This window comes from Cetorhinus maximus, chromosome 6 (genome assembly GCF_964194155.1).
Source record: "Cetorhinus maximus chromosome 6, sCetMax3.hap1.1, whole genome shotgun sequence".
NCBI classification, from domain to species: domain Eukaryota; kingdom Metazoa; phylum Chordata; class Chondrichthyes; order Lamniformes; family Cetorhinidae; genus Cetorhinus; species Cetorhinus maximus.
Genome location: NC_135884.1, coordinates 143,847,255 through 143,872,682, shown reverse-complemented (window position 1 = coordinate 143,872,682; position 25,428 = coordinate 143,847,255). Strand labels below are relative to the sequence as shown.

Genomic DNA, 25,428 nt, shown 5'->3' with positions numbered 1-25,428 from the left:
CCCAAAGCATAAGCCTAACCTCTGGGCTCCTAGTCCAGTGACATTGCCAATTCGTCACCATCTCCCCTCCAGCTCAATTTCATTTACCCATGTTTACTCCTTATCCCTTACCTATCAATCAATCTAAGTCTTGAAACTTTCAACTGACTGAGCATCAACAGTCTTCTGGGAGACAAAGGCCAGGCTTCCTCTACTCCGTGTGTAAGAAAATGCTTCCCAATTTCAATAGCCTAGCTCTAATTTTTAAAAATGCTCCCTTGCTTTGGTTTCTGCCATCAGTGGATATAGCTCCCCTGTATCTATCCTATCAAAACCCTTTATAAGTTTCAATATGGCGCTTCTTAACCTTCTAAATTCAAGGGAATTCAAGCCAGGTTTATGCAACCAGTCCTCAAAGTTTAACCCTGGTATAATTCTGGTGAATCTACCCTATTCACCTTCCAAAGCCAATATATCTTTCCCGATGTTCATTGCACCAAACCCAATGCAGCACTAGGATTTACTTTTAGGGCTTCTTGACCTTTCCAGAAGATTACATGAACCTGGGTGATGGGAGCACTTAATGGTGCTTAATTACAATGGCTCTATGGGACAAGCTTGATGTTTTCTTGTTCATCATTTTTGTAGATTTGTATTCCTTTTACACATGGAGAATAGCCACTTGGGTGAAAATTGCATACCCAAGTCTGCAGGTGACACAAAGTTAGAAGGAATTGGAGCAACAACAACAACGTGTTAACATCGTAAGGCATCTCGAGGTGATTCACAGGCATTTAAATAAACCAATAATTGACACCAAGCCAAAGTAGTAGAGATTAAGAGAGATGACCAAAGAGGATGTTTAAGCAGCAATTTAGAAGAGGAGAGAGAAGTAGAGAGTCAGAGTGGTTTAGGGAAGAAATCCCAGAGATAAAGGTCTCAACTGCTGGTAGCATGGCCGCCAATGGCAGAACAAAGGGAGTGGGGCATGCACTCAAGCCAGAGTTGGAGGAATACAGAGTTCTCATAGGATTGTAGGAGTGGACAACGATACAAAGATAGTCCAAAGAAACAATACCACAGAGGGATATGAACATGAGGATGAGAATTTAAAAATTGGTCTGTTGCTGCAACAGAAGGTAGTGTAGGTCAGCCAGCACAGGGGTGACAAGTGATTATGACTTGTTGCAAGGTAGTAGAGTTTTGATGAGCTTAAGTTTATGGATGGTAAAAGATGGGAGGCCGACAAAGAAAGTATTTGAGTGGGTAAGTCCCAAGGTAAAAAAGGTATGGGTCTAAGTGTTCAGCATCAGATGGGCTGAAGTAGAAGAGGAGATGGGCCAAATTACAGAGGTTGAAGTGGGCTGTCTTTGTAATGGCTTGGGTATGGGACTGGAAGCTCAGCTTCGGGTCAGATAGAATGCCAAGGTGGCAGCAGTCTGGCGAGAATGACTAGGGAATGGGTGAAGTCAGTAGCTGGGCAACAATAGTTTGTGGCTTGGACCAAAGACAATAGCTTGCGCTTTTTCAATTCTCAACTGAAGGAAATTAGGTCCATGCAGCCTGTATGTCAGACAAGCAATTTGACAACAGAGACAATGGATAGTTTGAGAAAGGTGGTGGTGAGGTGGAGCTGGGTGTCATAACAACATAAGAAATAGGAGTAGAAGTAAGTCATTTAGCCCTTCAACCTGTTGGAATCTGCCTTAACTTCACATTCTGGAACTATCCCCACATCCCTTATTTCTTTTAGTAGACAAAAATCTTTCAATTTCTTGTTACAATCTCTGTAGAGATGGTAACTTTTAAAGACATTCAAACTTCCAGTTATTAGCTAAAAGAATTACCCGGCAAGGTCTCAGGTTTTAAAATTATTACTGTAACAAATGACTAAAACACTGTTGATTAAACACTATTTTCTTTTTCTTAGGCAATTTATACTTCAAACTATAGAAAGTGACATTGTCTTTTTATACTTAACACCCATCAAACTCTCCACAGAATTATAGTACTTTTAACAACTGTCCACAGTTGCTCCCAGCTTCCAATGAGCTCCCATCCCCATTTCACCAAGTAGTAACTTCGAGTGACCATGTACAAGATGTGTTCCTCAGTTTTTGGAGAGTTTCTTAAATTCACCACCAAAGCCTGTTCCAATCATTCTTCTTCCCCCTGGAAATGCCAGGTTGAATCTCCCAGAATCCTTAGATGGCTGCAGGATGCGTCTCTTCGACAAGAGATTGTCTCCCTCCCACTTCCGGCTGTGGTAACTTGCAAAGCCAAGCAGCTTCTTATGTTTACCAACCACATAAAACACTGCTGTCTATCTATGATATTCACTAATTTGTAGGGAAACTTATAACCTGATCTCAAAAGTGGTTTCCTCTGCCCTCTTCCCCATGGCAATGTGAAACATATTAACCTTGTATCTAGGTAGAAATTCTAATTAGCAATTCTTGACCCTAATTCCCTTTCAGCTTAGAAGTAAATAGACAATTTACAGCATAATTGTTTATAACTAGATACCTACTACACCTTTCTTGGACTTTGGAAGACTCTGGGTTTATTCATTGTAAACTCAAAGACTGTTGTCATGTCTCCATTGCATCTTCTCAGTAAGACAATCTAAGCTTTCCTTTTGTCTCTAACAATCAAACCACCCAAGGCTTATTTACAAGCAGGCTTCAGAGCAGGTCACATAACCCCTTTCATTCACCCTAAATTTAACCTTCAGTCCCAAAACATATAAAACTTTATAAGCCTCATGATTGTAACATTCTGTCTTGAATATACTCAACAACTGACCATCCACCCCTCTCGGCATAGTGAATTCCAAAGATTCACAACCATTGAGTGAAGAAATTTCTCCTCATCTCAATTCTAAATGGCCAACCCCTTATTTTAGGACAGTGACCCCATGTCGCAGGCAGAATGTACTTGTTTTCTTACTATCTGTAATCAGTGTGTTTTGTATGGAATGGCACACAATGAGTATTCCAATTAAATATTCAGCAGCAAGCTTTTGATAGTTTAAAATAATGGAGGTTATTTAAAATCACAAACTTACCCTGCAATAACATGTCACACACTTGGTCACACGCACGCACACACAGATTGGATGCAGAACAAGATGACGCACTTTAACAGATTACGGTTAATTCAGTCCCTGATTTCCGATTTCCTGCATCCCGTGTGGAAAGCCTGTGGTTGCTTGAATCATTTGGATGATTTAAAGTTGAAATGAGGGTCTCGTAAAGGGAAGGGTTCACAGCAGGTTGTGCGGTTTCTTGTAGTCGAATATCTAGGAGGATGGTTCTCAAGCGAACTTTGAAAACTGGAATAGGTTAAATACTTTGGCTGCTTGATGTCTTGTAGCCAACTTCTGAGTTTGGTTCATGGGCTCGCTGAACTTATGGTTCTGATGGCTCTGCTGGATCTGATCAGCAAATTGCTCTTAGCTGATCTTTTATACAGTCAAAGATAACATGGCTGACTCACCATGTGGCTTTTAAATTCAAGGTCTTTTCCAAATAAAGTGTGGTGTTCATGTTGATTCCACATCCTTTGTTGGTTATCACTTCTGAGATGCACCCAGTCTACTTTGGATGGGGGACATTGTGGTACAATGGGAAGTTGATAGTGGCCATTCATTTCCATCTGCCACAAATTGAGTTTCAATCTACTCTTTTGTCCAGTATGAAACATGGAGACAGGCAGTCTAGAAACTCCATAGTCTTTTGTGTTGGCCTATCCTTAAACATGGAGATGTGTGAATTCTACGGATGGCTGTGAGGCATCCCCACCTATGTCCTTATTTAATTAGGTATTCACCAGAGACTTGATACTGTCTGTAGCCCAAATGCTAAAAGTCGCATGATTTGTGGCAGCCATCTTAACAGCTTGTTTGTGTCCAATTTTTTGTCTGAAAGTTCACAATATGACATGCCAGTACCAGGCATAACACCTACTTCTAGACTCCTAGCCAGGGGAAATCTATTCCCAACATTTATCCTGCAAAGCACCTTAGGAATTTGATACGTTGCAATGAGATCACCTCTCATTCTTCTGAACTTTAAAGAATATAGCCCCATTCTTGCCTCAAAGAACAATCCCCTCAGTCCAGGAATCAGTCTAGTGAACTTTCATTGCACTCCCTCTAGGAAAAATATATTCATCCTTGGGTAAGGAGGCCAAAACTGTACAGCACTCTAAGTATGGTCTCACTAAGGCCCTATATAATTGTACTAAGCTTCTTTACTCTTTTACTCCAATCATTTTGTAACAAAGAAGAACATACTATTTGGTTTCTGTACCCTCACATTAAGCTTCTGGTATTCGTGTAGAAAGGCACCCAGGTCCTCCTGAATATCAACATTTCCCAGTCTCTTACCATTTAAAAATATTCTTTTCTATTTTCCTTCCAAAGTGGATAACTTCGCACTTGCCCACATTATACTCCACTTTCCTTGTTACTGCCCAAACACTTAATCAGTCTATATTCCTTTGCAGCTTCTTTGCATCCCCTTCACAGCTTACTTTCCCACCTAACTTTGTATCATCATCAAATATGGATACATTACACTCACCCCTTCATCTTAGTTATTGATTTTGATTGTAAATAACCGAGGCCCATCACTGATCCTTGGGTTAGTTACAGTTCCACCAGGTACAGCCCATCAACCTGGAAATAATCCATTTATTCCACAATGTTTTATGTCCGTTAATCAATCCTTAATCCCTGTTAATATATTATCCTCGAATATCACGAGCCACAATATTGTGCAATAAACTCTTAGGTGAAACCTTATCTATGTTTTTTGAAAATCCAAATACACTAGATTCACTGGTTCCTCTTTATCAACCCTATTAGTTACATGCTCAAAATATTCCAACAGATTTGTCAAACACAATTTCCCTTTCATAAGTAGATGTTGATTCTACCTGGTTATATTGTGATTTTCTAAGTGCCCTCAAACTATTAAAGATTCTAGTATTTTCCTAGTTCCAATGCCAGCCTAACTGACTTATTGTTCCTTGTCTTTTCTTTCAGTCCTTTCTCAAAAAGCGGGATTATATTTGCTGCCTTCAACATCCACTCTGTCAAGCACCCTCAGAGTCTTGGGAGATTCAGGAAAGTCACCTCTCATTCTTTTAAACTCCAATGGATGCAGGCCCAACCTGTCCTAATCTTTCCTTATAAAATAACCCCCTCATCCCAGGAATCAATCAAGTGACCCTTCTCTGAACAGTTCTTAATGCAATTATGTCCTTTCTTAAATAAGGAGACCAAAACTGTACATAGTATTCCAGATGTGGTCTTACCAATGCCCTTTACAACTGTAGCAAAGCATCCTTACTTTTATATTCCATTCCCCTTGCAATAAATGACAACGTTCTATTTGCCTTCCTAATCAACAAATTTAGGAATTATACATTCAGACCCGTCATCCACTGATATTCTTGCGATACCCCACTCACTACATCTTGCCGAAAATGACCCATTTATGCCTACTCTGTTCCCTGTTAGCTAACCAATCCTCTATCCATACTAATATGTTACTCCCTACACCAGGAGCTCTTACTTTGTGTAATAACCTTTGATGTGGTACCTTGTTAATTTTTTTTCATTTTCGGGATGTGGACATCGTCAGCTAGGTCAACATTTATTGCCCATCCCTAACTGCCCTTGAGAAGGTAGTGGTGAGCTAGAATGCCTTCTGGAAATCCAAGCACACCACATCTACATGTTCCCCCTTATCCACATTACTTGTTACTTACTCAAAGAACTCTAATAAATTAGTCAAACATGATACCCCTTGCACAAAACCATGTTGACTCTACCTGATTGCAATGAGATTTTCTAGGCACCCAGCTATACCCTCCTTAATAATAGATTCCAGCATTTTCCCTATGACAGATGTTAAGCTAACTGGCCTGTAGTTTCCCGCTTTCTGTCTCCCTCATTTCTTGAATGGAGGAGTTACATTTGCTATTTTCCAATCTGATGGGACCTTTCCAGAATCTAGGGAATTTTGGGAAATTAAAGCCAATGCATCTACTATCTCAGCAACCACTTTTTTTTAAGACCCTAGGATGAAGTCCATCAGGACCTGGGGACTTGTCAGCCAAACTTAAATCTCACATTGCAAAATGCATATTATGAAGACAATCTACTTTCAAACTTAACTGAAACAATCCACTCATTGCTCACAGCAGAGACTAACAGAAAAACATCACCACTAAGGCATATAAAACATTGCAAATGTACTTCTGAAACCACAAGTGTTAGGGATGTAAACTGAAACTCTCAATATATTGTGGAATCCCTGATTTCAAATTTGGATTGGATTTAATGCAGCATGTGACGGCAGGAAATGTGGCGGCTGGGCCCACTTAACTGCAGGATAGGCCCCGCCATCAGTCTCCCGGCAGCGATAAACCTCCCTTGATTAAGTTGGAGGGCAGATGGGGCAGATGTGGAATTCCCAGCTGCCAGCAACAGGATGTCAATTCAGCTTATTAATCTCCATGGGGATAACAATCATTATTTGCTCCATCAGTTCTATAATATGTGGATGACTATGCAGACAATATACATATGACCAAAATAATTCCATATTTTCAACAAGCAGCAGGCAGGCCCATTTATCACTCACTTGCATGTTTTAGGGAGTTATCCATTAACCTGATGGTCCACTAAATGTTAGAGAATAAGAAACTTATGCGCAGGTGGGAACTACATGCTTTACAAAAAAAAGCTCCAAAATTTTATCAGAAAATTTTAAGCAAGATTAGCTCTTTGTTTCTTGTACCAAGAAAATACAGGCAGCATTGAGGATATACTGTCTTCAAATAAGCCTAATAACTACACTCAAAGCTCAATTTTCATTTGTGAATTTATTAGGCAGCTGTTCTTTACTTTGCACCCCTTCATTCCATTAGCGCCCCACTACTGGGCACCTCCCGCTTCCACAAGTTCTTCCACTTAGATATCAACTGCACATTACTAAGCTGCAGCTTCCTTCGGTGAAATGGTTGAACCTTTAGAAAATTATTATTGCTATAGTACGTGGCCATGCTGAGTAGAAAGCAGTGACTGGAGTCATACCAACCACTGCACTCTCAAACCTTTGACTTTAGAAGCCCACTGTGAATATTCAATTTAATAAGTCTTTTACCCCTCCATCCTTTTCTTAATGGGTCACAATAAATACTGTAAAACATAACTATTTCGATCAAAATGTAGCTGCCACTTCATTTAACCCTCTGACAGATAGAGATACTTTATAGACTTTTTTAAAATTACAAGCCAAGGTCATATGTCACTTTATTGTACAAAGTATTAAGAAAATTATTTTTATACAACGTGTGAATAGAAGAGCAGGGGTTTATTTCTCTGTCAGGACCACTTTGAGACAAATGATTGTGCCACGTGTACTGTCCTTTAGGTATTACCCACAGAGCTGCTGTTTAATATATGTAATTTTATTACATTACTTTAATAGCCCAGAGTAACTCAATAACCTGTTGAATTGCATTTTGCTTAAAAAATAATTCCTTGTAGAATATCAAATAATACAACTAATTATTTTAACTGCCCGTGTCAAGTATCTATAAGGAAATATATCACAAATAGACTGCACAAAAATAATCTGGTTTAAAACAATGGCCCAAATCTTCCGTTGTCTTGATCATCAGAGATGGAACACAAGTACGGAGAAGTGTGACAGGACCCTGCGGAAGTGCTGACACACACACATTGCCTGGGAAGTTCAAACTTCCGATCGCTGATTTCCAGTGCAAAGGACCCTCTGTGAATGCCTCCAACACTGAGCACAGTGTCAGAGACTTGGGCCAGATATGCAGAACTTACCTGAATACTTACCCTGGAAATGTAACGCTTGTTAATACCTGGTCTAATTCAGAGATTAGCCAGCGTAACTCAACTGAGTACTACAACTGACTTCCGCCCAATCACCCCTCCACTGACCTGACTACCATATGACTAGGCCTCCCAACCATCCAGCTAGCCGCCCGATCACCCGGCTTACCACACTTGACTTCCCCCGATCGCCTGACTTCCCCATCACCTGACTTACCCCTCCAAAACGCCCAATTTACCCCCCATGAATCATCCAACTTACTCCCCAATCAACCAACTTACCCCCCCAAACAACCAACTTACACCCCCCGATTTCCCGACTACCTCCTCCCCCAATCACCCAACTATCTATTCACCCAGTCATCCAGTCACTAACCCACTCACTTACTGACTTGAGCCCTTAAAAACCGACCTCAGGGCAGTAGCTCGTTCCGTAAAAAGGCGTGTCCTCTCCTTTCTTCAACTCTCCTATGCTTCCTCGACTTATATCCTGGAAAGGCTGAGCTGATCCATTCTGCTTCAGCTGGGATCGGAAATCCCGGATGTAAATGCACGACATAGTCAAGGCGCTGAAATTATCATCGGTTGTGGTAAAAACTCATCTGGGTCACTAATCTCCTTCAGGGAAGGAAATCTTGGTCTGGCCTACATGTGTCTCCAGACTCAAAGCAATGTGATTGACTCTCAACTGCCCTCTGAAATGGACTAGCAAGCTACTCAGTTTGGGGACAATTAGGGATGGGCAACAAATGCCAACGTTGCCAGCAACATTCACATCCCATGAAAGAGTAAATTAAAATTAAACAGAACATAACTTTTTTCTCCTTGCATTGAAAAATATTCATTGATCCATTTAGGAGTAGCAAGGTGCAGTTTTATTAAGGAAACTGAAAATTGCAAAAAAAAAATCCTTTTTAATCAGTGTCTACTCGACTGCCTGTCTATATTTTTAAATCACTTAAAAAATTATTAATTCATATTTAAAAATCCTTCAAGTGTGCCTACTTGTGCTTGTGCACCTAAAAATCAAGCATAACTGAAGAGCATCTTCGAATGGTTGTAAATGGCACAAGCCAGTTTTAAAGATTGCAGAAATTCGATATACGCTTCATGTAACCTGTGCTTAAAACTCACTAATTTGAATTTCAGGCAATCTCACGGAAACACTAGGCCAAAAGGTTCATTTAAGTTTTCTGTTAGTAAACCAGCTATAAACAAACAACTACTATTGCAGGAGCTGTACTTTACCAGGGTGCATCACAATGGGGGAGTGGTAGCTCACCACCATCTTCTCAAGGGCAATTAGGGATGGGCAATAAATGCTGGCCTAGCCAGCGACACCCACATCCCGTGAATGAATAAAAAAAAATACTGAGATAGAGTTGTATTAGAGTTAATTCTCGATAAACTAACCAGCTAAGAACTGTTCTTCCCGAGTCATAAATTATATGACAAACTGAAGATTAAAAATAAGCAATTTTTTAAGTCTTTCAGTGGCAACCATTTAAATCATCTGTTCAGTAATGCAATCTTAAAATAAACAGAATACTGTATATAACCAAGCATATTTATGCAGAGGTACTTAAACATTCTAATATATCTTATCTGTTGGCATGAAATGGACTATGTTCAGTGTTCTGATTATTAAAAACTATGACATTCTGAAGAATTATGTGTTTCATAAATTGTACATGATGGGAGTGAACAGTTTTTTTTTTACATTTTGATTCTTTTTCCTAGTTAAAATCTGAGGTATGGGCTCCATAACTGCACTCGCACCTCTAAACCAATTGGTTTGTGGGTTCAAATTCCACTCCAAAGACTTGAGCACAAAACTCAGGTTGACAGTTTAACGCAACACAGAGAGAGCGCTACATTGTCAGGTGCCATGTTTGAAATCAAACATTAATTTGAGATCCCATCTGCAATTTCAGATGGATTTACAAGATCCCATCCACTATTCAAAAGAAGAGCAGAGGAGTTCTTCCTAGCTCTGGACAATAATAATCCCTCAGCCAATATCAGTAGAACAGAGTCATACGGACTTGAAACGTTAACTCTGTCTTCCTCTCCACAGATGCTGTCAGACCTGCTGAGTTTTTCCAGCTATTTTTGTTTTTGTCACTAAAACAGATTATCTGGCAGCCATGTTTCTTGCAGTTTCCCAAAGTACAACGGTGATTACACTCTAAAAGTACTTGAAAATACTTTAGGATATCCTTAGATCATGAAAGGTACCATGGCCAGAACTTTACATTCTCCGCACCACCATTTACGGCCAACTAAGGTCTGCACAGCGTAATACACGACAGCGGCATCAGTGAGAAGGGGCGGGGGCCCAATGTCCGCCAGGTCCAATGGCGACCCGGCAGCCGATTCAAAAGCAGCTGCAGCAGCCATGCGAAGGCTGCCAGTGACTCGGAGGAACCTCGGTATGGAGCACTTCAGTGCTGAACATGGCAGGCGGGAGGGCAGGTCGGCAGGGCAGTCAGCTCCACGTTTTTCCAATGAGTGTCCCACTGCCCTCCTGGAGGAGGCGGCAGCACGCAGAGATATACTTGTCCCCAGGGACGGGAGGAGGAGGCCCCCCGACCTCACCAAAAATGCCTGGTTGGAGGTAGCATCCAGGGTGAGCTCCCAGGATGTGGTGAGGCGCACATGGATGCAGTGCCGTAAGCAGTTCAATGACCTCCTGCGATCGGGAAGGGTGAGTACTGTGTTGGCATGGGTCACTTAGCACAGCAGTTAGGCTCCTCCGCCCCTGTGCCAGTGACCGTGGCATCTGATGAGGCTGCGGCAATTGGGGAGATGCCAGCCATGGCACTGGCTGCTCCCTCCCAGGCGGGGCCAGCACAGGCTCCACGGGCCAGAGGACGCCCGCCAAGGTCATTAAGGCCAACAGGACAGCAGAGTGAGCAGGATGTCTCCAATGCTGGTGCCAGCAAGGGGGGAGTACCTAGACATAGCACCCACAAGCGAAAACTTAAAGCACCTTAAGCACAACATGGGCTTAACGCTGGTGATATTTTTTTCCCCCACTTTCACAATAATTATTATTAGGTGTGATGGATAGCACCTTTCCATTTAATTTGTATTATGTATGCCAGGCACCACACCATTAAAAGTGCTTGTGTTCAACAAGCCTTTGGGTATTTCATTAGCTCTGGAGAGAGTGCAGAGGAGGTTTACAAGAATGTTGCCAGGGTTAGAAAAGTGTAGCTACGAGGAGAGATTGGATAGGTTGGGGTTGTTTTCCTTAGAACAAAGAAGGCTGAGAAGTGACTTGATTGAGGTGTACAAAATTATGAGGGGAATAGATAAAGTGGACAGGATAAAATTGTTTCCCTTGGTGGAGAATTCTAGAACCAGGGGACATAGATTCAGGATAAGTGGCAGAAGGTGTAGGGGGGACATGAGGAAGAACCGTTTTATGCAGAGGGTAGTGGGTGCCTGGAAGTCGATGCCCAAGTTGGTGGTAGAGGCAGAAACTCTAAACTCATTTAAAAAGTACCTGGATCTGCACCTTAAGTGCTGTAAGCTGCAGGGCTATGGGCCGGGAGCAGGAAGGTGGGATAAGAAAGGGCACCTGGGAGTCCTCGGGCTGGCATGGATAAGATGGGCCGAGTGGCCTCCTTCCGTGCTGTAACTTTTCTATGCTTCTATGGTTCTGCAGGTGCAGGGTAACCCATGGTGTTATGAGTGACTTGTTTATCATTGGGCTTTATTGAAATGGCACATGGTGCATGTTGTTCACCAAGCAAATGTTCCTGTCAGGTGTCGAGTATGAAGCCTGCAGCCCTGGCATGTGGTGGTGGTTCTTCTTTGGTAGGCTAGCTGAAGGAGCGTTGAATCAAAGCCTGCCCCTGCCACACTGGAGGTTGCCCAGGTCAGTGTCTATCCCCTCAGTGTTCTCCTAACCATGCTCGTCCTCGCACTCACTACTGGACTCATTGTCTGCTACCAGAACAGCTGCGTTAACATCTTCTTCCTCCACTGCATCCCCCCTTTCCAGCGCCAGATTGTGGAGAGCGCAGCATGTAACCACTATCAGCGACACACGATCTGGCGGGGGGGTATTGCAGTGTGCCCGCTGAACGGTCCAGGCATTGGAAGCGCATCTTGAGAAGACCTATGTCTCTCTCTACTACCGCCCTTGTGGAGGCATGGCTCCTATTGTATCGCTGCTCGGCGTCTCTTCTTAGATGGTGGAGAGGCATCATGAGCCACCTTTTGAGGGGATAGCCCTGGTCTCTCAGCAGCCATCCATCCAGCACGGCTGGAGAACTGAAGAGCCTCAGCACCTGGGAGTGTCTCAGGGTGTAAGTGTCATGGGAGCTGCCTGGGTACCTTGCACAGACTTGCAGAATCTGCATCCTGTGATCACACACTAACTGCACGTTAATGGAGTGGAAGCTCTTCCTGTTGACGAAGGCACCGGGCTCACCTGCTGGTGCCTGGGTGGCCATATGTGTGCAGTCGATTGCACCCTGGATGCGGGGGAACCCAGCAATCGCAGCAAAGCATCTGGCTCGCTCTGACTGGCTGGCCTTGTCCGTGCGGTAGTGAATGAAAGCCAATGCACGTCTGAACAGAGCGTCTGTCACCAGCTTGACACAACTGTGGACAGCTGATTGTGAGACTCTACAAAGATCACCCAACCACCCCTGGAAAGAGCCGAAGGCATAGAAGTTGAGGGCCACTGTGACCTTCAGTGCCACTGGCATGGGGTGTCCACCCACACAGATGGAGCTGATCCCATGGCCAATCATCTGACAGATGGAGGTCACTGTCTCCCTTGGGAGACGGAGCCTCCTTTGGCATTGCACATCAACATATTGAGATAGCTGCATTGCCGCCTGCACACCCTGGCAGCAGGATAGTGGTGTCTTCTGCGGCCCCTTCCGCCTTGCACTTCCTGTTGGCCCTGCGCCCCTTGTGCCTGCACCTGTCCTCCCACAGGTCGCTCTCCTGGAGATTGAAAAGGGACACCTGGCCTCCTCCTCCTTCTGGCCCCCTCCTCCTCAGAGATTCCTCCAGTGGAGACCACAATCCCCATTCCCAGGGTAAGGGAAGGCTGTCTGATACCTGGAAGGCCCCAAGTGATATGACTCCGCCGGAGTCCTGAACTGATGCCTCTTATTTCTGTCAAAGCAGCTCTGAAGCGAAATGAAGATGTCCTGTTCACACAAGCAAGCAGCAGCAACTTATAAGCTAAAGTACAAACAACTCGTATTAGAAAACCCAGTCACCCATCTTATCCCGCCCGTGGATGAGGTTTTTGAAAACGTGGCCTACCTGCCTGCCCATTGCGCCCGTGCAATGCCCTGAAAATCGCAAGGGCTGTGTAAAATCACAGACAATTGGTGTCTCAAGGGCCTTAACTGGCCCGTTAATTAATGTCTTTATCATGCGCCCGCCTAGCAAAATATCGTGACAGTGCGCGGTGACACTGGGACGCTTGCCCAATGTCATCGCGCATCATTTTCCATTCCAGAGTGATGGGCGCGTGCCCGCACACCGAATGTAAAATTCTGGCCCAAATGTTAGTTTTTCTTTCTTCTACCTTTCTGCCCTCATTTTCCTCTTTTCTTGGACATTGTTATAGCATGTACCTGTTCTCCAGCCTCTGCCATTACCATTTTGTAACTAGAATAGGCATCAGATTGGTCCAAAATTACTTACATGGCTGTCTTATGTAGAGTAATCTGACCACAACTAAATACCATAGCCAATGAAATTCCATTAAATTGGAACAGCAGATTTTAGTTCAACAGTTTGGGCAGAGCATAGCTTTGTGGACAAATGACAAGTCTATTGTGAGAGCTGCACCTAGTTATTCCAATAGTACTAATTACTATTGTGATGTCCCAAAAAAAATAGGATAGTTGAGGGAACGACTACAACTTATGAACAATGACAGACAGGAAAAGGCCTTTTGGTCCATCCAGCCTGCCCTACATTATATATATATGTATACTTTCCACCCCACCCAAAACAATGTGATCCCTGGGGGGCTGGCAAAACCAGATCTGAGGAGAGAGAAAAATTGCTCAGGGAAATTCCTCTCCAACCTCCCACGGTGATCGAAGCTGGTCCAGGAGATCACTCTGATCTTGATAATTCCTTGGAGTGCCTATCTTTCATACAAGGCAACTTTCACAACAGCCAGAAACAAATACAGCTCACGCAAGCCTGGAGCCTGCTCCAGAGGAAAGCAATCTGCAGAAAAAGAACAACCTTGTGACATTTATCCTAGATCTGGCCTCAAGCAATTTTCAAATGTGACCCATCCCCCCAAAATCTATTTAATTGGAACAAATTGTCAACTCAAACACAATCTATTTTATTTGTCTTATAAACCTCAGTCAGATCACCCCTAAGTCTATATTTCTCTAAAGCCCCACCACTACAAGCCTATCTTGATAATTAAGATGTTTCAAACTGTGAATTAATCCTTTGGCCCTCCTTTGCAACCGTTCCAAAGCTTCAATATCACCCGACATGTAAGAATACCAAAACTAGCATGGTATTCTAACTGAGGGCTGACCAAGGTCCTGTACAAGGACAAAATTGTGTGCTTTGTCAATGCACCCTCACACCTTATCCTCTTTAACTATTGCTTCACAGAATTGCTCATGAACCTTTACAGATCTATGTACTAGAACATCCAAGTGAGATTATAAATTCAGTGTGTGTGTGTGTGTGTGAATTTGCATGCTGTATTTATTCACAACGCATTAAAGATAGCAACATCCAAGTGACACATGCTTGGATAGTTTGGCTCAGATCAGATACGTACTTACACGGAGTCGATCATAAACAAATTGCACATACAAGTTTTAGATGAATGAAGCTGCATATGTATGGTTATCACTACATCTCCTAGTTTCTGTTGATGACCATGAGTTAAACAGAGAATCATACTGTAAGCTTGCCTCTCACACCGCCATTGCTGCAACATGCACTTGGGGAATAAAACTGAAGAGTTTTAGTTTCTTAAGGATGAACAAGCCTCTGTATTAAAATTAACAAGCATGTTGTTCCATTTTCTTCCTCCATGTATTTCAAAAAATTGTTATATAGGAGGAAAAAAGAACTTGGAATGGAGAACAACAATTGACATACTCAAATCACATCTACAAAGTTGATTCTTTATTGCGTTGTAGCAGTTACTTGGTTTCTCCTTTCAATATGTGTATCCTGGGGGCACTTAAAGCAATACTTTAACAATTTGCCAGGGCATTGCAGCAGTCTCCTCCATTTTTCTTATTTTTGTTCCATTTTAAGATTACTCCATAATCTAAGTACAATGTTTAGATTTTAATCTCAGACATGTGATGTACACATTTTGGTTCTCAATTGTGCTCGTTTACAATGGGGCTGTCAAATGAGTGTTTTATTTTACATGCATTTTAAAGTTGCCTTTAATCCCCAATAAAAGTTCTTTTGTTTCAAGCTCCTTTTGCATAAGTAAGGGATACAAACCAGACACACTACTTGTGAATGTTGATTTAACTAAATATAAACTGTGCATGTTTGGCACCATAATCCGTGATCACTCAGTGACCTTGGCCCATTATTTCATGTTTTATTTTACAGTATATCATTCATTCATCCCCATCCCACAGAGCACGCATGCAAATATTTATTAAACCAGGAGCAATGAGATACAGCTTCTACTGGATCTAGTTTCAGAGTCAAACATTGAGTTGTTTCTACACCCTTTCAATAATAGCAATGCGTTGGATTGTTAAACAGGAATTGATACAAGTGGGAAGCCCAGATACACAGTTCTGTATTTATTGCTTCATTTTCTTTTTAAGTTTAATGCAAATTTCCACCCCTCTCCTGAAGCTGTTGGCTCCTTGATGGGACCTGATTCTATGCATGTTGGTTACCTCAAGAGGACCTCATCCAAATACCTATCTTTGTTCTAAAATTTTAAAGCCGAGTGTTGGCCGACCAATCGACCACAGAAGCATTGCAAACATGCCTGTTCCTGGCTTCACATTATCCTACATGCAGGTATATTGAGCTGAGGCAACAGTCTTCAGTGATTATTCTCTTCCTCACCCACAGAGATTGAAACCAACTGCAGCATCAATATCCTATCCAGTTGGGATAGGTCAGCTCAGCACACATCAGGAATCAAACCAAGTACCTCCCTAGTCAGTAAAGGTCAGTTATTCACCAGATAAACTTGTCTAGCCATTGTGGGGAATCAGTTATTTTTTTCTTAATCAATTTCATTTTCAAAGTCAGGAATGTAAGTGTGAGAAAATAAACATTTCTCTAATTTTGTGGTGAATGACAGTAGAATAAAATGTGGATTAAATTAAAGAAAGCCAGCACTAATTTGTTGAAGGCAAATCATGTTTAACTAACTTGATTGAGTTTTTTTGATTAAATAATGAGAGAATGTGGTTGATGTGGTGTACATGGACTTTCAAAAGGCATTTGATAAAGTGCCACATAGCAGGTTTGTCAGCATTGTCAAAGCCATGGAATAAAAGGGACTGTGACAGTATGGATACAAAGTTGGCTGAGTGACAGAGAGCAGAAGCGAATGGTTGTTTTACAGGCTGGAGGAGTGTAGACAGTGGGGTTCTCCAGGGGTCGGTACTAGGACCACAGCTTTTCCTGACCTAGACTTGGGTGTACAGGGCACAATTTCAAAATTTGCTGATGCACCAAACTTGAAAGTGTTGTGAATTGTGAGGGAAAGAGTGACAGGCTTCAAAATGGCACAGGTAGACACATGGCAGATGAAATTTAATGCAGAGAAGTGTGGTGTGATTCATTTTGGTACGACAGATGAGAAGAGGCAATAGAAAATAAAGGGCACAATTCTAAAGGGAGTGCAGAAGCAGAGGGACCTGAGAGTTTATGCACATGTATCAGTGAAGGTGGCAGCTGGCAGGTTGAGAAAGTTGTGAATAAAGCATGCTGGCCTTTATAAATAGAGGCATAGAGTAGAAAAGCAAGGAGGTTATGGTGAACATTTCTAAAAACCTGGTTCGGCCTTGACCAGAGTGCTGTGTCCAATTCTGGGCAGCACACTTTAAGAAAGATGCGAAAGGCTTTAGCAAAGAGGCAGAAGAATGGTTACAGAGGTGAGGGATAAAACCAAAATACTGTGGATGCTGGAAATCTGAAATAAAAATAGAAAATGTTGGAAAAATTCAGCAGGTCTGGCAGCATCTGTGGAGAGAGAAGCAGAGTTAACGTTTCGAGCATTGAAGAAGAGCCATAGGGACTTGAAATATTAACTGTTTCTTGCTCCACAGATGCTGCTGAGTTTTTCCAGCACTTTCTGTTTCCATTCCAGGGATTGGGTACTTCAGCTCCGTGGGTAGATTGGAAAAGCCGGGGCTGTTCTCTTTAGAGAACAGAAGGTGGGGAGAAGATCTAATAAAGGTTTTCAGAATCATGAGGGGTCTGGACAAATAGATAGAAACAGTTCCCACTGGTGGAAACGTCGAGAACCAGAGGACACTGAATTAAGCTGAATGGCAAAAGAATCAAAGGCGACAGGAAGAAAATCTTTTTTATGCAGAGAATGGTTAGGATCTGGAATGTACCACCTGAGAGTATTTTGGAAGCAGATTTAATTATGGCTTTCTAAAGGGAATTGGATAATTATCTGAATAGAAAGAATTTGCAGGCTATGGTGAAACTGCGGGGCCGGAGTGGGACTAGCTGAGCCGTTCTTGCAGAGAGCCAGCATGGACATGGAGGGCTAAATGGCCTTTTTCTCTGCATTAACCATTCAATGATTCTACAACCGTTATAGCAAAACTAAGCAAAGCTGCTCCACTCTACCCCCTTAAAGTATATTCACCTCAACCTGAAAATATCTCCCTACTGCACGGATGTGACCTTCCTTTTAACATATCACACCAGGTGTTATAGGAATGTATAATTATGGCTAATTTGATGTTATAGACTATCAGTACACTATCTCTAGATGCTATAGGACCAGGTCTTTGGGTTTTGAGTAAGGACTGATCCACTAATGAGATAACATTTCTAAAAAAAATAGCCCAATGCAAACATTCAGGCCCACCAAATGTGAACAGAATAAAACTATATTAGGCTAAAGGACCACAGGTTGGAAGCAACTGCTCGAACCTACTGCTTTACCATCAAAAAATGTCTCAGCAAGTGCAATAAATCATTTCTAAGTAAATTTGGTGCGTGAAGGTGGGGTTTGGGTTAATGGTGTTATGATAAGTCCATCTACAATATATAATGACGTCTTCCAACAATGCTATTTTTATGTCTACTTACAGTTTTCTTGTCTTGTAGGTTTCTGCAAACTGCTGGACACTTCTCAGGGAAGATAAATCCAAGGTCATAGCTTCTACCTTGGCTTTATGCTGAAACAAAACACAAGTGAACAATGTAACAAATTTGAGCCATCAGAGCCAGAATTCTTCCAAATATTAAAAACAACAGAGAAAACTGTGATTTGATCTCAATCATGAACAGCAAAAAAAATTGTATAACAGAGTATATAAGAGAAATGGCACAATAAAAAAAACTTATCTCATGACAAGCTCATGAAATAAAACACAGACTACCCTGAGTTGCTTAGGTGACAAGCTTGATGAGGCAGTTTGGCAGTTGTAAATTATAAGTTTCATTCTCTTGCTGACTCCATTTATCAAGCACTTTTGTGCTAGGTAATGTGTTTCTCGCACACCACTCCGATCTTATAGTAGGACTACCAATTGAGTTATTTGGGTATAAGGCAATTTGCTGAAGTGATTCTAGCAATCTGAATTGTGAGCTGCTGTGTAAATACACATTTGGAGCACAACCCAGCAGGAGGAAAAAGTGCACTTAAGAAAGTTAACACAAAACAAAACAACTGCTCCTAAAAGCTTTTCTGAACCACAGCATGTAATGCATTCTTCCTTAAATGAATCATTATATTACACATGTTCATAAAAAGATGGCATTGAGTAGGTGAGAATGGTGTTAAAATTCACAGTAAATGCAATTTTATTCAACCTTCAAGTATCCTTTTTTTTGTAAATACCCTGCATTTTCTGGTCAACCATAAAGCTCTTTCTTAAAACAAAAGAGCTCTATTTAAAAAGTTATTTTCATGAATAAAATAGATTTACATTCTTGCTAAAAGCTTTGTTATGGTTTTTATGCCATATCATAAATATTAAATCCATTATTAATGATGTTGTGGAAATACAGATTACACAAAGGATAGGATCACAGTAGCCGAAGTTAAAACATTATACCAGGCATCCAACAGCACAGGGCTCTTAATTGGGGCACTCCAGTTTGAATTCTAGTTTCAGCTAAGTTGTCTAGGAAAGAGAAGGAAAATGGCTAAGATGGGCAGGAAAGGGAAGACAATCCGCTGAATGGATTACAAAAAAAAAATTATTTTCCATCATAATTTGTTTTGCAAATTGTTTCCATCACAGAAAGAATTTTATTTTATACTACACATTTTGTCTATAAATAATTTTTTTGTCATCTGTCAAATATCAGAACTACATGACTGGTTAAGGTCAAAATCCAATTTTCAGAAAGCAGCATTCATCAGACCAAGCAAGGAGGGTGATACTTACATTGAATTGTTTTGAGGTCAAAAGATTGCTGGTGGATCATAAAAGGTTCTTTTCGTGCCACTTTTTACAGAGTGTCAGGTCAAAATAGGGCCATTCCTAGTATGAAGTTCTTAATTGTTTTTCAAAAACATAAGTTAAAAGCCTAAAAGCTCGAATAAAAAATATGCATCTTGGGCAGCTACAGTTTTAATGATATTGACTGGGCCACCATTTTATTTGTGACATTAGAAAAATATTCAGATTCCAAATCAAAGGAAATTTTATGTTTAGGGTGATGCTCTGGCAAGGGGGAAACTCCTAAGTTAAAAATAATTTCCTCTCCAACATTAACTCTTTGAGAGATACATCACTATACTCTCCCTGTCTGTCTGTCTGCTTCTAGCTACTCCTACCAGGAGATCTGCTGTAATAGTTTTTTTTGTCAAATTTGCAATTTTACCAGATGCAATTAATTAATCTGCAGTCCACAATCTTTACAGTCAGCACAGCAATTTATACCTTGTGATCAGCTTAATATAGCACGAGGAAAGTGGAAAAAATGAAACAGTTTTATCTATTTTTAGCTTGGTGGTAGTCCAGTTTAACTGAGTCAAAGGGAAAAAAGCTTGCATTTATACAATGCCTTTAACATTCAGATTATGCAGATGAGCAGCTGAAACCTTGAAAATACAGGGTAAATATTGTTTATGTCGTTTTTCCATTTTTTTCGCAGCTCTTCCTTCAAAGTTAAGGCAAATGAGCAGGAGGGCCCATGTGGAAATTCATTCAGTTTTGAAAAATGTTGCAGCCAGAATCAGGTTCCAAGCCTAACTCAACCCAAAATGAGAATTTCTTGGATTGAGTGAATGATGTACTTAATTACATGTACAACTGGCAGTTACTTATCTTAGCTAAAATCATTTGGGGGGTATATATCTAGGACTCAGTTGAAACCTCTGTAGTTTGCTTAGGCAATCTAACCTCTATACTTAGAAAGACTATAAGGAACTAATCCTCAAGGGTTACTTTTATGAAAATAAGTTAGAAAATTAACTAATACAGTCTGAGAAGGGCAAATTCTATCTCACCAACCTCCTTGATTTTGTTTTTTAGAGGAGACGTCATTTGATGTAGTGCACCTGGACTTCCAGAATACTTCTAAAGTCTTGAATCAGAAGACGCTACACATGTTTTAGGCAGCAGGAATCCTAAGTGAATCCTGTACATGATTATGGAATTTGGCAAAAAAAGAGGAAGCACAAGTGCACATTAGGGTCGGTGTCAGTTAGGGCAATGTACTAAGAGGAACTCACCAGGGCTAATTTAGTTTGTTTCTAATTTAGATAAACAGTCTGGATTTAGAAATGTATAGAAATTTACAGAGAATATAAATTGAGGACAGGATAAGATTTGCAAGTGCACGAGATGATATCAGCCGAAATTCATTATTGGCAAATGAAAGCTGTTGCGCATTTTAAGAAAATTATAAAGCTCATATTCTTACTCAAAAAAGACTACAAAGTAATTATACTGTGAAATTTCAAGTTAAACCACAACTGCAGAGCAAGGATCTGTCGGTACGAAGTCGCAAAAGGGCAGATTTCAGAAAGGACTTCTTCACACAAAGAATCTACCTGGGACGGTCGTCTATTTAGGGTGATGGAAGCACACACTTCAAATTCTTGCAAAAGACAGTTTGATGCTGCTTTGGTAGGCCATAGGTTTCTAGAGAAGGGCCAAATAGACTCAAGTGCAACTTTAGTTCAGGTGGTAGCATTCTCAGCTCCGAGTCAAAAGATTGAGAGTCTTAACTGCATCAGAGCAGTGAGAATCTAAGCCGGTGCTTCACTTCAGTGCTGAGGGGGTGTCGCAATGTCAGCGGTGCAGTTATCAAAAATCAGCCAATCCTTTCTCACTCAACCTTTCGACTCAGGCCCAGCAAGAACTGTGTAGGGCAGTGCGCTCCTAAGGCCTTCAGTCGGGGGCTGCAGAATCAGAAGTAAGGAAACTACACCCCCCATTTTTTTTAACAGTACTAGCTGCTGTAAAGCAGATAAGATTAAAAGTTAAGCAATTTTCAGAAGCTATGGAGAAGATAGGTTTGTAAGTGGGTTGGATGGTCAATGGGGGTGGTCATTTGGGGGGTCAGATGGAGAGTGGGGCTGGGGGGTGAGTCAGGTGGGTTTCCCAGTGGTGGGTGGGAGTTAGAAGTGGTTTTAATTCTTCTAACTGTCCCTGGGTAACTATTACTGTAAGACAGTTGGAATCATCCGATGTTTATGAATTAAATCATTGTCAGACGGTTCCGATTGCAGGCAATCGCCCACCAGAAGCCTGAATTTCCCGGGCAATCCTTACGTGAGGACTTCTGGGAGGCGGGTGGGGTCTCCAGCGCATGTATGTAAGTTACGGGCCTATATTGTACACTGAACAGAAGTGCATGCTTGAAGGAGACGTGTGGTCTCAAAGAGCAGAATTGCCAGGGTTTAGCATAGCTACATGCTTTAACATAGCTAATTAAACACACCAATGCAGAAGATCTATTCCTCCTCTTGCTGACTGTGCCCAAACACGGCATTTATAACTCTAATTGTACAATGTTCTTACAATTGTACTCAGATAAAGACTAAACTGCAAGTAATTTTTATTATTCTTACATGGGATGTGAGCATCATTGATAAGGCTAGCATTTGTTGCTCATTCCAAATTGCCCTTGAGAAGATGGCAGTAAGCAGCCTTCTTGAACAATTCATCTGGTGTAGGTAGATGCCCAGTGCTTCAGAACCACATGCACAAAAAAGCTACGTGCCGATGGAAAAATGCATGAAACCCACCCAACCAGTCTAAGGGTCCACTCCTCTCTCAGCTATACAATTTTACATAACTTTAGCAATAGCATTGAGATTTACGCACTGCTCAACAACAGGGCAAGGCAGGTCAGACTAATACCTCGATGAGGTGTACAAGAAATATGGAGCTAACTCACTGCAAGAATATAAAGATTGTTATCAAATGCTACCATCCTGCGCAGTTCAGCTAAACATATGCAATTCCAGATTATAGTTAATTTTGACAGGATTAGCCCCTGGAAGCATTGGAGGATGTTATGACACAACAGTTGGTAAAAGCTGAATTGTTTAAATCCCAGAGGGAAACTTGAACAACGGTCATAAGCTATATTTTCAACTGGTTTGTTTGAGATGCAGCTCTGATTTCGGGAATAAGACCACCTAGGCTTGAAAGGGGTTTTATATAAACCTAAATTAAACATTTATTAATTTAACAACAAATTAAACACATACACATGTCTACAAATTACTACCTTAATAACTTTTAAACAAATCCCCAAATTAATCACTCCCAGGTAAATCTTCACCAAGGCAACAGTAACCCATAGACTTTAAACAGACACCAGGCAAAGCATATTTGACCGTACAAATTCAAAATGAGATTCCTTTCCATTTGGTTCCTTTGCAGACACAGTTGTAGGCTTACAAGTTGGTTAGATCTTACATGCCTCTGGCCTGCACACACAAAACTCCTTTTTGTTTATACCTAGCTTCCCCTTTGAATGTAAATTTTCCATCGTATCCTAGGCTTTTAACGTCACATCTTCTAACATTTTCATCCCACTAATTTTATTCGCAATATAAACACATTGTTTGGCATCTCCCAGCTAGGTGCAAGATTTTACCCATTCTTTTGAATGTTTTATTCAACAAATGCAAATGTACTCTTTACCTTCTATCCTTACTTACTATTTACCCAATTAACATCTCAAACTACTATACATCAAAACACCCAGACTAGCTGGCTTTAATCCAATTAAAACACCAACAGGCACACACATAGACACCACTAAACACTATTTAAAAAAAATAATTTCCATAACATTATAGACATTATCTCTTCATCTTTTATAGTGACTAAGACATTCCTTATTAATGAAGGACTGAGGGCAGTCAACAGAGGGTACCCACTTGTTCTCACAGCCAGGCACCACTCCAAGTCTGTTTAAGCTCCTGCCATTTCACAAAAGGCGAAATTCTCTCCAAAGTGAAGGTGCACTACCCTGTTTTGATTAAGACCCTCTGGAAGAGACCACTTAGAATGATACACTGAGAGGTTTAAATACATTGCAGTTTGATATGAGATGGGAAAAGCTCATCGAATTGTCTGAAATAACCAATCTACTTAATGCAACTTTAGTATTGACTTTGTAATAGAACTGGCAAATCAATTTTTTTTGTGCATTCGTTCATGGGCATCGCTGGCTAGGCCGGCAATTATTGCCCATCCCTAATTGCCCCCGGGAAGCTGGTAGTGTGTTGCCTTCTTGAACTGCTGCAGTCCATGTGCTGTTGATACACCCACGGTACTGTTAGGGAGGGAGTTCCAGGATTTTGACCCAGCGACAGCGAAAGAATGCCAATATATTTCCAGATCAAGATGGTGTGTGACTTGGAGGGCAGCTTCTAAGTGGTGGTGTTCCTGTGTATCTGCTGCCCTTGTCCTTCTAGATGGTAGTGGTCGTAGGTTTGGAAAGTGCTGCCTGAAGAATCTTGGTGAGTTCCTGCAGTGCATCTTGTAGATGGCACACACTGCTGCTACTGTGAGTCGGCGGTGGAGAGAGTGGATGTTTGTGAGTTGGTGCCAATCAAGCAGGCTGTTTTGTCCTGGATGATGTCAAATCACTTGAGTCTTGCTGGAGCTGCACTCAACCAGGCAAGTGGACAGAATTCCATCACATTCCTGACTTGTGCCTTGTAAATGGTGGACAGCCTTGGGGTTCAGGAGGTGAGTTACTTGCCACAGGATTCCTCGCCTCTGACCTGCTCTTGCAGCCACAGTATTTATATGGCTAGTCCAGTTCAGTTTCTGGTCAGTAGTAACCCCCCCCCCGCAGAATATCGACAGTGAGGGGTTCAGCGATGGTAATGCCATTGAATGTTAAGGGATAGTGGTTAGATTCTCTCTTGTTGGAGATGGTCATTGCCTGCTATTTCTATGATGTAAATGTTACTTGCCACTTGTCAACCCAAGCCTGGATATTGTCCAGGTCTTGCTGCATTTGGACATGGACTGCTTTAGCATCTGTGGAGTTGTGAGTGGTGCTGAGCATTGTGCAATCATCAGCGAACATCCCTACTTCTCACCTTATGATGGAACGAAGGTTATTGATGAAGCAACTGAAGGTGGTTGGGCCGAGGACACTACCCTGAGGAACTCCTGCATTGATATCCTGGAACTGAGATGAATGACCTCCAAAAACCACAACCATCTTCCTTTGTGCTAGGTATAAATCCAACCAGCAGAGAGTTTTCCCCCTGATTCCTATTGACTCCAGTTTTGCTAGGGCTCCTTGATGCCATACTCGATCAAATGCTGCCTTGATGTCAGGGGCAGTCACTCTCACCTCACCACTGGAGTTCAGCTCGTTTATCCATGTTTGAACTAAGGCCGAAATGAGGTCAGGAGCTAAGTGACCCTGGCGGAACCCAAACTGAGCATTAGTAAGCAGGTTATTGATAAGTAAATGCTGCTTGATAGCACTGTTGATGACCATTTCCACCACTTTACTTATAATCAAGAGAAGACTGATGGTAATTGGTTGGGTTGGATTTGTCCTTTTTTTTTGTACAGGACATCCCTGGGCAATTTTTCACATTGCCAGGTAGAGGCCAGTGTTGTAGCTATACTGGATCAGTTTGGCTAGGGCGCGCGCAAAGTTCTGGAGCACAAGTCTTCAGTACTATTACCTGAATACTGTCAGGGCCTATAGCCTTTGCTGTATCAGTGCCTTCAGCCGTTTCTTAATGTCACATGGCATGAATCGAATTGGCTGAAGAGCGGCATCTGTGATGCTGGGGACCTCCGAAGGAGGCTGAGATGGTTCGTTCACTCGGCACTTCTGGCTGAAGATTGTTGCTAATGCTTCAACCTTATCTTTTGCGCTATGTGCTGGGCTACACCATCATTGAGGATGGGGGT

The 25,428-nt window shown here is 41.7% G+C and overlaps 1 protein-coding gene across 5 annotated transcripts in view; it reads right to left on the bottom strand.

The window, feature by feature from the left end:
• wwox (WW domain containing oxidoreductase) overlaps positions 1-25,428 on the bottom strand; it is a 968,269-nt gene that overhangs the window by 628,559 nt on the left and 314,282 nt on the right. For all 5 annotated transcript variants that reach the window (XM_078544626.1, XM_078544630.1, XM_078544628.1 and 2 more), the window contains exon 6: positions 18,152-18,240. In XM_078544626.1, coding sequence (XP_078400752.1) covers positions 18,152-18,240 — 89 coding nt within the window. The remainder of the gene's footprint in view (positions 1-18,151; positions 18,241-25,428) is intronic.